At 42.6% G+C, this 12,904-nt stretch overlaps 1 protein-coding gene and 1 long non-coding RNA gene across 9 annotated transcripts in view; one reads left to right on the top strand and one right to left on the bottom strand.

The window, feature by feature from the left end:
* The window catches only part of PDE5A (phosphodiesterase 5A), a 133,774-nt gene extending 131,075 nt beyond the window's left edge, over nucleotides 1-2,699 (top strand). For 2 of the 8 annotated variants that reach the window (XM_085882557.1, XM_085882556.1), the window contains exon 23: nucleotides 2,151-2,690. In XM_085882557.1, coding sequence (XP_085738683.1) covers nucleotides 2,151-2,309 — 159 coding nt within the window. In that variant the 3' untranslated portion in view covers nucleotides 2,310-2,690. Of the gene's footprint in view, nucleotides 1-2,150 lie in introns of all 8 variants that reach the window. The other 6 variants (XM_085882552.1, XM_085882554.1, XM_085882553.1 and 3 more) reach the window with 6 other exon arrangements.
* The window catches only part of LOC147026763 (uncharacterized), an 86,390-nt gene that overhangs the window by 57,217 nt on the left and 16,269 nt on the right, over nucleotides 1-12,904 (bottom strand). The window lies entirely within an intron of this gene.

The raw sequence follows: 12,904 nt of genomic DNA, 5'->3' as shown, positions 1-12,904 counted from the left end.
AAGTATTCAAACACTTTGCTTAATTAAGCCAAAATCACGTGAGGAGCAAATTATTTGTTTGAAAGGTTACAATGTCTGTGTAATAGGTTTCACTTGAACATAATCAGTGGTTTAACTTCTAAATTAAGTTCCCCCACTTATCTAAGGAGTTTTAAGGTGCAACTCATTTAGTCAACTAACAAGACAAACATGAATATCAAGAAACTTTCCAAATAAGTCAGACTTCAAGTGGTGGAGAAGCACTGTTCAGGAGAGGGTTACAAGTAGATTTCAAAGTCAGTCACTATCCCTTCGAGTATGGTGAAATCCATCATTAAGAACTGGAAGTTGTATGATACCACCCAAACTCAACCCAGATCAGGTTGTTCAACCAAACTCAGCAGCCAGGCAAGCAGGAAACTGGTTTGGGATGTCACTGTAAGTTCAACAATGACTTTGAAAGATCTGTAAGGCTCTTTTTCTGAGATGGGGGACAGTGTTCATCAATCAACAATATCATGTTCACTTCACAAAGCTGGCCTCTTTTGGACAGGAGGCAAGAAAGAAGGCAATACTGAAAAAGTCGCATCTAAACGCTCATATGGAGTTTGCGAAAAGCATCTTAATGATACTGCATGCATGTGGAGAAACGTTTTGTGATCAGACGAGACAAAAATTGAACTTTTTGGTCTAAATTCAAAATGCTACGTCTGGTGCAAGCCTAACACTGCACATCATCCAGTCAACACCATCCTTACTGTCAAGCATGGTCGCAGCACCATCATGTTATGGGGCTGTTTTTCATCAACAGGGACTGGCAAGCTTGTTAGGATAGTAGGGACAATGAACGGTGCAAAGTACAAGGGAATTCCTTGATGAAGACCTGCTTGAGTCAGCCATGAATCTAAAACCGGGTGGGAGATTCACATTTAAGCAGGCCAATGATCCAAAGCATGAAGATAAAGCCACACTGAAATTACTGAATACGAAGAAAATATATGTTCTTGGTGGCCTAGTCAAAGTCCTGACTTGAACCCAATTCAAGATATATGGTGACACTTGGATATTGCAGTCCATCAATGATCCCCATCAAACTTGGCAGAATGAGAGCAATTTTCACATGAAGCATGGGGAAAGATTTCACCGTCTCACTGTGTAAAGCTGGTAGAGACTCTACTCCAAAAGACTCACAGCAGTCATTGCTGAAAAGTTGCTTCCACCAAGTACTAACCTCCAGGGCTGAATACTTTTACAACCAGTGAATTTTGATTTGTACATGTTTTTTGCAGGTCTTCCTGACATGTAACCTCCTCCAACTGAAATTGTGTTTCGTTTGATCTCTTCAGTTATGAATAGAAAAGTTCATTTGGAAAAAATGTTCATACATGATTAGTAGTTCATCTAAATGTGGCGTTATTGGTAAGGGGTGAACGCTTCTGCAGGCCACTGTATGGATGTACAATCAAGACGGTGGGAATGTGGAGAAGCGAGGGGATGGGAGAGAGAGAAGACAAAAATGCACTTGGAGCTGATACGAGTGAAAAGTAAGGAGAGTTAGGAAAAAAAATATAGAAAACGGATATCGGGACAAATTGGAAGCACTGCCAAAGCAATTATCTTAGTAATAAATTTTTTTCTTAAAATAAGTTAAGTTTTTTTTGAAACAAGAAAACCATTAGAAAAATGTTTAAGCCGTAAGAAAAATTTTCTCATGGTTTTTGTGTTTCAAGGAAACATCTTATGTTAAAATATTTTACTTACCAAGACAATTATTTTTGGCACTGAGGGAGGTAATGCCACCATAAAGCACACATAATATGAAGGCGGCCGCTCGATCGATGTGAAGCCATATTGATTGCTGAAAAGCATTAGATCGCAAAACAATGAAAATTGCAAATAATTACTTTGGGACATTAAGTTCTCATAATGTAATACATACCACAATTAGTTTATGATGAGTAGATAAAACGTTATAATTTGGATCTCATAAATAATCGGAGTTGTAAAAAAACAACCCCCAAAACTCTGTAACCATAATGTTTAAGTCAGGTCTTCAACCGCATCATCCACAATACATGTGGTTTAAACAATGGTGATGTCTTATTATTCATCCACGTCTTATCATCTACCTCTCACACCTGCTACTCTATGTGACGCCTGTCTACCCCCAGGCCCTCTACTCGCTCTCTCCTGCATGCAAACCACTCATGCAAGGTTGTCAGAAAAATCGGCGATACTGGCAGCTGCTTGACAAACAGCAAAGTGACCCTCAGCAAAATAGCTCCGAGTCATCCTATCGCAGCAGCCAGAACATGGATCCAAAGACCTAGACCATTCAAGTATGGTTGTGGCGTTTGCTGACACATTCTTGCAATGACTTTAACGCTGACAATAAGTTACTTTCAGACCCAAACCGGTTAATTGGTGCATTCCGGAGATGTTTATTTCTATTTAATTGCTAACACATAACTGCACAACTTACTGATTGTTTTTCTCAATGTTTTCATAAACAGTCGAATAATGACTTGTATAAACGTTTTTTTTTTTTTTAATGCCTTATATAATAAACCGATACTTCATGAAATCACAACAAAAACCTGCAGTTGATATTTCCTGGGATGAACAATTTGATTCTGCAAATGGAAAGTTACATTGATGTGTTATTAATTTTAATATCAAACAATCCTTGTGTGATGCCATTTTAGAAGTTGGTGGAAGATTTCATGGTGTCGGTGATGAGCAAGTCCATGTCCTAAATTTAAAAAGTTCATGATTGAAGCTGTTATTTTTCCTCAATATCTCTAAATATTCCTACATGGTCGTTGAAAAATAATGCTTGCATTTTATTTTAACAATCATCATTGGAGATGAGGTTATGACAGGTTATGAAATTGCTGATCGGCCCTCAGGAGTGTGTGTGTGTGTGTGTGTGTGTGTGTGTGTGTGTGTGTGTGTGTGTGTGTGTGTCCTATAGTCTAAGAGGTATGCACACTTGCCTCTGAGCTGTCTAATCGAGGTTTGAATCCTGACCCATCTATAAAGTGTCACCATGGTGTTTTGCAGGTGTGGCGAGGCACCAACGTGTGCTCCATCTTCTTCGGATAGACGCTAAACTCGATATTCCATCAGTTATTTAATCGTTGCTGGTCTGATTTGTTAGTGGGCATTAAATATCCCAAGGTGAACTTTGCGAAGATGAGGTGAGTTATCACCAGGACTGACCAAATTACAAATTCTTGTCACCTGCATTCAAATGTCAGGCTGGACAAATCAGTTTGTGAAAGACTTGGGCTGGTGGGAAAATGTCACTGCCTTAGGTGGCTGGGGTGAAGGGATTTCACGTGTTAAGTGGTAATGCTGGAGAGCTCTGCCAGAGGCTGCTTCACAGGGCTGGTGTTTGTGTATACTGCACTGGCTCTCTCTCTCTCTCTCTCTCTCTCTCTCTCTCTCTCTCTCTCTCTCTCTCTCTCTCTCTTCTCTCTCTCTCTCTCTCTCTCTCTCTCTCTCTCTCTCTCTCTCTCTCTCTCTCTCTCTCTCTCTCTCTCTCTCTCTCTCTCTCTCTCTCTCTCTCTCTCTCTCTCTCTCTCTCTCTCTCTCTCTCTCTCTCTCTCTCTCTCTCTCTCTCTCTCTCTCTCTCTCTCTCTCTCTCTCTCTCCCCCATCCTATTCTCCTGTCCAGCTGCCCTGCCTGCTTGCCCAGGCAAACCCATTCTCCTGCCCAGCTCTGGTCCAACTCTCACATTGTGGCGTTGACACTCAGGAACTCACTAACTGCAGCTCTCCAATCAGCGCTCCCACATTTGGCTTTTACAGGGGCAGGCTAAAGTTTGGTTCGCTCAGGCAAACATCACTCAATTATTTAATCGTTGCACACACACACGCACACACATTCACAAAGTATGTATGCAGCCATGGGGGTTCAAATGTCAAGCCGGGCAAGTCGGTTCATGAAAGACCTATGAATAACAAGAGTGAGAATTTCTTAGCTGTACATGTCCCCCACTGATGTGATATTTTCGAAGTCCAAACAGGGCATAACTCTGTGAATCTCGACCTTGTTCTCCAATTTATCATAATAAAGCCATGTACCAAGTTTCAGTTGGATAAGTTAAAGGGTATGGGGAAAAAAGTCTGAAAAACCACAGGTGGGATGGACAGACAGACAGAAAGCAAACCTATGGTCCCCTCCAGTAAACTTAGGGAACAAAAATGCACATGGACTGTAACCTCATTGAACTCCTCTTTCTTCACTTTTCTGTCATATTCGTCCTTTTAAATCTTCAATTTTATGACCTCATTCTCCTTTCTTCCTCATTTTATTCGTCCCCTATTCATCTAATGACCTTTTCTTCTTCTTCACACAATTTTTGTCCCAATTTTGACAAACAGGGAAAACTGCTCACCATGTCCCTTCACCCATATCTTGTAGCACTGCTTTCCATTGTCTGCACTAGTTCTGTTGCTTTCACATTCCAGGCAGGACGGTGGTCACTGTTTTTATCTCCTTAGGTCAATGGCTCTGCAACACTACTGTCAGTTCTATCTTGCTCTTTCATATGGCTCACTCTTTGAGAGAAAAAACCCATCTTTTCAACGTGGACATGATGTCTGTTGTCATTTGACAGAATTTGGGATCAACAAGAGTAACCTAGTCTTCAGTGAATGCTGATTCGAGACCATTAACCGTTTCCTTTTGGTACCCTCACATTCCCTGTAGCCTTCACCTCATGTACCACATCTTCTGCAGCCCCCAACCACGTGCTCAGCTATCCCTTCGGTGCCAACCACGTGCTCCGCCATCCACAAAGTCCCCACAGAGTGCACCGCAGTTTCCACCATGTGTCCCACCACCGCCACCCACTCCTCATGCCCTCCTCCCCCTCCCCCTCCTCTACCAATATTTGAGGTGTACGGTTCTCATGGTACCCATCTTTACATTCAGGCTGGAGTGCAAAGGCAGTGTGTTGGGCCGATTCTTGTTCCTCGTTTACATCAACTACCTTTCTGAACTGCTCTGAAAAATCCTGTCTTCTTGTTTATAAATGTCTTCACTGTGTCGTATAGCATTCGCATTCCACTGCGAGGCAGTCAGCAGCTTCGTCACTCTCTGTTGATCTAAAAATGATTAGATGCTGTCTCATCAATAGAACATGTCCTTCAATCATGGAAAACCTCACAGTTACACCATATTGTTCTGGAAATATCATAAAACGAACCCATCTATTTCCATGGTCAGCCACTGAAAGAGGTTTAGTCCTTTGAACCTCTTGGTCTCACCATCAACCATGACTTCTGCTAGGCCATCCATGTACTAAAGGTGGTCTCCAAAGCCAGCTGCTGACTGGTCAATCCTTCCAAGTCTTTCCTTGAAAAATCATAACTACTCACATTCTACAAGGTCTTGTCCATAGCTCAATAGAGTATTAGTCTCACCTATTGGCTGGGGCTCCAGCATCACATATTTTCCTGGTTTCTGTCGAATCTGAAGCTCTCAATATAAGTGGAATCTCCTGTGATGAGACCAAAGTACAAGGTCTACTGCTGTCATCAGCCCCCCGACCTTCCCAAACAAGTCCAGGATGCACACATTCTTCTAATAACCCACTGCCGGTGAAACTTCCAAAATCCAGGATGACTTTACACAAAAACTCTCTCGTTCCTCGCTTCTCGCAAATGTTGAAAGCACTTCCAGACGCTGCAGAAGCTCTTCCCTCCAGAACTTCAATCAGTTGGTACGTCGTGATCTCACGGCATTCCTCATCCTTACAATATTTACCTTCGCTGGAGGAGACGGTATTGCATTTGGATCCATTTGTTTGTTTGTCTGTCTGTCTGTTTGTTTGTCTGCACAGAACTTTAATGTTTTTCACCGTAACCACTTTCCAGATTGAGATGAAATTTTCACCATAGGAGTGATTACTCATGTAGAATGTTTTATTGATAATTATGATATTATATGTCACGTGGTGTGGTAGCCAATGTTGGAAAAAACAAAAACTTTGGACCTCTATCTTTGAAACCGCATCACGGGAAAAATTTAAACTTGGCACATGGCAAGTACTCCTCATAGGGAATAGGTGTGATTTTTTTATGACCTCATAATTGCATATGTAGAACACTACATCTAATCAGTATGAAAATCTTTGAGGGTCATTGAGGGATAAAATGGTCCACAGAAAAACAATTGGTTGACGTCATTGGTCACATGATTTGGCAACCATAATGTTTGTTTTTTTAACTTCAAAAATCTTCTTATCTGAAGTGTACAAACAGATTGAGTCGAAACTTTACATGTATGACCGCCGATCCATGAGGAACACAAGGTTCACACATATGATGTCATTGTTCACATGGTTTGGCAGCTACACTGGATTTACCTGAAAACATATAAAAATCTTCTCCAGAATGGCTGGACAGATCGAGAGGAAACTTCACACAGATGTTCCCCAAGCCTTGGGGCCACCAGGGTATTCACGAATATTGTTAAGTCACGTGGTCTGGCAGCCATATTGGATTGAGCGAAAAACTGAAAAAAAAACCCTTCTCTCTCTTGAATCTCCAAATTAATCGACGTGAAACTTCAAAATTATGATCTATTTGTGATGGGGAATATATAGTCAGGCCAGATTAGATCTGTGACTTGTTACAGGTACCATGTAAACCTGTACTGACCTGGTTGTTGTACTGACCTGGTTGTTGTTCCTGGTTCAGGTCAGGCAAGATTTGATCTGTGACTTGCTATAGGTACGATGTAAACCGGTACCAACCTATTTCATGGTTGGGTTGTCGGCGACTAAACCATCTCCCCCACCAGGTTTCCTGGTGAGGAGGGTGTATGGATATGTACACCCAGCAGGATTAAAAACAAAACCTGTCAAAGGGCGTAGGTCAGAACTCCTTGTGAACCAACAGCCATCCATATGTCGTGCCCAACTGTGACTGCGGACGCCCTCCTGCAGTTGGATTACCTTTTTTAAAGGAGATTGATGGCAGGATTTGCACTCCAGCCATTTCACTAAAACCCTTCATTCCACAAAACGAACTACAAAAAAAATCTGAAAACCCACTCCGTGGGAGTACCTCCTGTGCAACTGCCCTCCGCAGGGAAGTTTACCGGATGACCAGATTGGGGCAAAGCCTTCGGGACCCCCAATCTTTGATGAAGGGAGTAAAACCACAGAGTAACCTTCCCATGTCAGATTGTAGTATTGTGTGTTGGGGTGCTGCTGAGCTGTCGTCCACCAGACGGCAGTCTCCTTGGGTTAACCTCAGGTGGTCCTTTCGGGTGGGTGCCTGGAATGTCCCTCTACCTAAGAGAGGATGATCATCTGTCTCTGTTATCATCAGAGATCAAGCGTTCGAACATTGTTATTGCAGAACTCTCTGAGGTTCTGAGACCGGATAGTGGTAAAATCATGGCGGGTGGTTACACCTACTATTGGTCTGGTCGCTCTGACAGTTATCATGCCCAAGGAGTTGCTGTAGCTGTGCCCAATAAGCTGACTCCAATGGCAATTGAGGTAACACCAGTCAACGAGCGTATTATGAGACTCAGTATTCGTCACACCTTGGGTGTCATTTCTCTTGTCTCTGTATATGCTACGACTGAGGCGAGTGATCCAACTGTGAAGGACACATTCCATGCCATGCTCGAGTCTGTGGTTGATCAGTGCCCTAGGTGAGTTACTTTTCTTGTCTTGGGGGATTTCAATGCATCGACTGGAACTGAAAGGGATGGTTATGAGACATGTGTTGGTCCCCATGAGTCTGGAACTGTGAACCTGCGTAGTGCTAAGTTCCTTGACTTTGCAAGAACTCATGGACTTAGGGTGGTCGGTTCATGGTTCCAGCACCCACAGGCTCATTGCTGGACTTGGTATTCCAACACTGGTGGTGTGGCAAAGGAGATTGACCATGTGCTTGTTGATCGTCGCTGGAGGATGGGGCTGTGAGTGCTGTGAGATGTGGTGGTACCATCTCTGACTTATTTCCAGTTGTTAATGGAGTTCGTCAGAGGTGTGTACTGGTCCCCACACTTTTCAGTGCTTGTATGGATTGGATTCTGTGGAGGATGTCGGAGGGATCACACTGCAGTGCATCGTTTGGGAATGTAAAGATCTCTGACCTTGATTTTGCAGATGATGCTGTCATCTTTTGAAGACTCCTTGTGGCGGCCCTCGAGGTGCTGAATGAGGAGTCAAAGCCGCTGGGATTACGGGTTGCTTGGGTCAAAACTAAGATCCAGGCTTTCAATGACATATTGGTTGCTGCCATATTGTCTGTACCTGTTTATGGCAAGGATGTTGAGATCACAGAGAGATTCACTTACCTTGGCAGTGATATTCATGTCTATAATGGCTGTGAGCCAGAGGTGAATAGATGTCTGGGTTTGGCCTGGGGAGTCATGGATTCACTGGATCATGGGGTGTGGCACTGCCAATACCTGTGCAGGAGGACGAAAGTCTGAGTCTTCAGGTCCTTGGTGCTTCCAGTCTTGCTCTACCGATGCGAGACTTGGACTCTGACCAGGGATCTGAGATGGAGACTTAATTCCTTTGGTACCAGGTCTCTTCGGAGAATTATTGGCTATCGTTGGTCGGACTTTGTGTCCAACGAGCGGTTTCTGAGAGAAACTCAAATGAGATTTGTTACCTGCATAGTATGTGAGCATCAGCTGCATCTTAGACATCTGGCATCATCATCATGGACATCTGGCTCGTTTTCCTGACACTGATCCTGCTCACCAAATTCTCTCAGTGAGTGAGCCTCGTGAGTGGCGGAGGCCAATGTGCCGACCATATGCCTCGTAATTGCAGCAGGTTCATCAGCATCTCAGGGAGATGGGGATGGGCCAGGCATCTGCCTGGGGGATGGCCAGACGGAGGCCCCTGGAGTACCGGCAGAAAGTGGACGCAGCGATGCGCTGCTCTGGTTCATGCTCCCATCCCTGACCTGACCTGAATATATGTTTTCAATTCCAACCTGATCAGACGCATGGTCTGGCAGCCAGAATTATTTAATTTTTTGATCTGGGTACTTTTTGATTTTTTTTTGATGTATATATGTATGTGTATATATATATATATATATATATATATATATATATATATATATATATATATATTTTTGAATAAAGCTCACTTGGCTGTGCCTGAATAGCTTTGAAGGCAGAGGAGTTGCAGCTGAAATGTGAATCTTATTCAGGTTCCCCCCGAAGACTTCATCTTCTTGATTTTTGCTTGTTTGGGTTTCTTCTGATGACTTCAATGCAGTTCTGTACCTCTTTGGTCTTCAATTTGATTTGAATTGAATTTATTTTAATGTCCTTCTAAATTAAATTGAATAATAACCAGCCATTCTGGAGAAGAAGATTTTAAAAAATTTATTAATTTTCAATCCAAGATGGCTGACAAACCATGTGACCTATGACATCATAAATTTATATTCTGCCTCCAATCCTCCAGTGGAATACGTCTGTGAAGTTTCGTGTTAATCAGATGAGGTGTGTTTTTCTCTCCAAGATGGCCGCCAAACCATGTGACTTGTGACGTCATAATTTTTACTATGTATGCAGACATGATGGAAGATGATAGTTGCAAATTTTCGCTTCGTTAGGTTATGTGATTCCAGAGAAAACATAAGTTAATATTTTCTTGAATCCAACATGGCTGCCAAACCATGTGACCTATCAATTAGAAAATATCAAAAGGCACCAGTTTACCACTTGCTTGATATGTGTACCAAATTTCGTAAATATATCTTGAGGGGATTTGTAGTTAAGCTCCAGAAACGAAATGTGACGGACAGACGGACGGAACCCATTTCTATATTCCCGCCAACTTCGTTGGTTGGCGGGGGATAATAAACGTCATGGGTCAGGGTCAGGAGTCTGATCAAAGCGGGGTTGCATCAAAGCAGGACGTATTGGTACCGGTCAATACTGCCAGCCAGGAGTTAAAAAGTGGCAGTTCTAGTTGTGTCCCTCATTAATTACGTAACACACCAATGCACAAACGCCACACAAAACAAGTCCTGGTGAGGATCTGCAATCTCTGATTGCTCTTTTTCTTGTTATTACCTGCATTAAGCTTCCCTAACCCAACCAACCCTCTTACTTGTAGGTTGCCCTGTTTCCTTTTCTCCTTTCCCCATTTTGTTTTTTCCTGCTTGTTCATTCTCTTGCTAAACGTGTTCAAGTGTTTCCCCCCCTGTCCTGCTGTTCGTTTATACCGTTCCAAATTCCTGCCCGAACCTACAGAGGGCATTACATTATTGGCACAACTGTGCCCTCAGCCAATGATGCCACCCCACAGCCTCGTGCTGTGTCCAAAAATAAGAGTAGTTTTTGTAGTAGTGTGCCGCTTTGCTCTTTCATGCACCTCTAACTTGCATGGAGAGAAAAATGAGACATTAGGCAACACTACATTTACATAAACGACACAGACAGTAGACAATGGACAAACATAGGTATCCTGGGGTTCCTCCATGCATTATGCACCAGGAGTTCAGATGGGAACACCAATCAGGCAAACCCATTTGGTTTAATTAAATTAAATTTGCTTTGTTTATTGTGAGATGATCATCTTGTTTCTCATCCAAACGAAATATTATGACAACAAAAGAACACCTCATCGGTTTTCATCATTAATCAATCGATTGTCAAACCCATGTTGAACTTGGACATGTGATCAACTTTGCAGCAATCTTACTTTGCACATTTTGACAATTGAAAAACACCAAATCCTGCTTCTGATAATTGTTGCTGATCAACAACCTTGTCAGGATCCATCCGCAGCCAGTTATGCTGGGAATGTTCTTGGAAAAGCAAAAATCGATTGACTCGTGTTCTTCCGAATGGTCGGTAGAGGGAGGAAAGCCTCGTTTTCACACGTTTTCTCTGTATCTTGTACAGCATTGATTTTTGTCCAACACAACCAATGACTTTTGCGAGGTTGTTCTATCAAAGTCTAATTTTGTTGATTATGGAGGGAATATCAAATATAGGCTGGCATTGATTGTTTGGTAAGAGATTATTCTGATGTATTTACTGCATTGAGCAATTGGAAGGGTTGCTTAATATAGTGTTGAACTTGGACATGTGATCAACTTTCCGAGGGTTGAGAATGGAAGACAAATGAAGGGAATATATGAAGAGGACAAGAGAATTGGAAGAGTTGGATAGGTGGTAATAGGAGTATAAGGTATGGGATGTAGCCCATGCTTGGGCAGGGGTTGGAATGGGTCAAAATATAGCCCCGTTGACATATGGTTGCCCTTTGCGGCCAAAGATGTCCATTTGCATTTGGCATGTGAACACCTAGAAGCGAGAATTTGCTTAGACACTAGGATCTGCTGCCCACACACAAACCACACTTTAAGATGTCAAGCAGTGTGACCTTGTATCAAGGAATATCCAAAAAGACTAGATAACTTACTTAATTAGGAATTTGTAATTTGTTCAGGGTGCCGGCGACAACTACCCTAAAACTTCGTTAACGTCCACCAATGAATGCTGCCAGATGGGGCACCCAGTTCATCGCCTATCCATGGGATGGCGCACTTTGTAATGTATCGTCTGGCTTGCGAAGCACCAATCTCTGACAGCTTATCGTCGGGTTGGGAGTCAAATCCAGACGAGATAGCTCAAAGGTAAGTGCGCTACCTCTGCACAATTCTGTAGGATCTGCCAGTTTGACTATTTAAGATTCAAATGGAAAGTTAGTTAATTGCTCAATCTTTCACATCTCCCATCCCTTCCACTTTTCTTCATTGAATTAAATGTCTAAGTTCGGTGACAGGTAATGAGGAACAATGCAGGTAATGACAGGGAATGAGGAACAATGCCTCTCACCCATAATGGCAATTGAAGTTAATAAATGTTATCCTTCGTGATTACTGCAGTTGTTTGCAACTGGCAATGAACAAGAGTTTTAGTCAATGCAGCTTTATACCTTGTGTCTTAATTTCAATGTGGAACAATAGATGTTGTCAGTTTGGTTGGAAAATGACTTTGGTGAGAGATATACAAAGTCAAAGCACATAATCATCATCATCATCGTCGTTAGCCTCTTTTCAGTCCAACGCAGGATAATATATATGTCAATGCCCTCAACTCACGTTAGGGGTATTGGCATATTTGACAAGTGTGGGTTGGCGAGAGAGCTTTGGCAAGATTGTAATTTGTTCAGGGTGCCAGTAATAGCTCGCCTACTCTTCGTGAAAGACACCATGGATCTATAGTGACGTCCACCAATGATGGATGCCAAATGTTGCCAGATGGGTCCTGCAGTTTAACGACCGACCGATGGATGGCATGCACATTGATGAATTGCCCTGCATGTGAAACACCTGGTTAACAGTTTACAGCTGGGTCGAGATTTCAACCCAGGCTAGACACCTATACAAAGGCAATTGACATAAACCACATACGATGTGGAAAGGTGCATGGTGTCATGCTCGTCGTAAAATTCGTGGGGACAGGTGGTCCTTTAGCTGTTGGTCGAAGGGAATAAAAGCAAAAAGGTCATTCATCCCCCCCCCCCCCCTGCTCTGAGCGATAACCAGAGCCATTATGAACTGCTTCAACACTCAAACACTCACTGCAATTTACAACAACTATCTGATGGGATGATAAGCTGGCTGTCCTTTAAACTTACATGTAACCCAAACCGGCCTGCAAAAGTATTCAAGTTTTCACATTTTGATGCCGCCTGAGTTTATTTAATGACGCTTTCAAATGAAATTGAATATATCGAGTCTTCACAAGCTACTCCAAAGTGATAAATGCAAACCATTCAACCATAAGGCACGTGATGTGATCGGTGGGTAAACCGAAACATGTGGAGTGTGACGAACCCTTCCCCAAACTCATGACCATATATTTATGAGGAATAAAATGTTCATACATATGACATCATAGGTCACAT

The sequence above is a fragment of the Eptatretus burgeri genome, chromosome 5 (genome assembly GCF_056783735.1).
Source record: "Eptatretus burgeri isolate ZD-2024b chromosome 5, Ebu_testis_v1, whole genome shotgun sequence".
Classification (NCBI taxonomy): Eukaryota; Metazoa; Chordata; class Myxini; order Myxiniformes; family Myxinidae; genus Eptatretus; species Eptatretus burgeri.
Note: the sequence above shows the minus strand (reverse complement) of the source record. Positions and strands in the feature narration are given on the sequence as shown.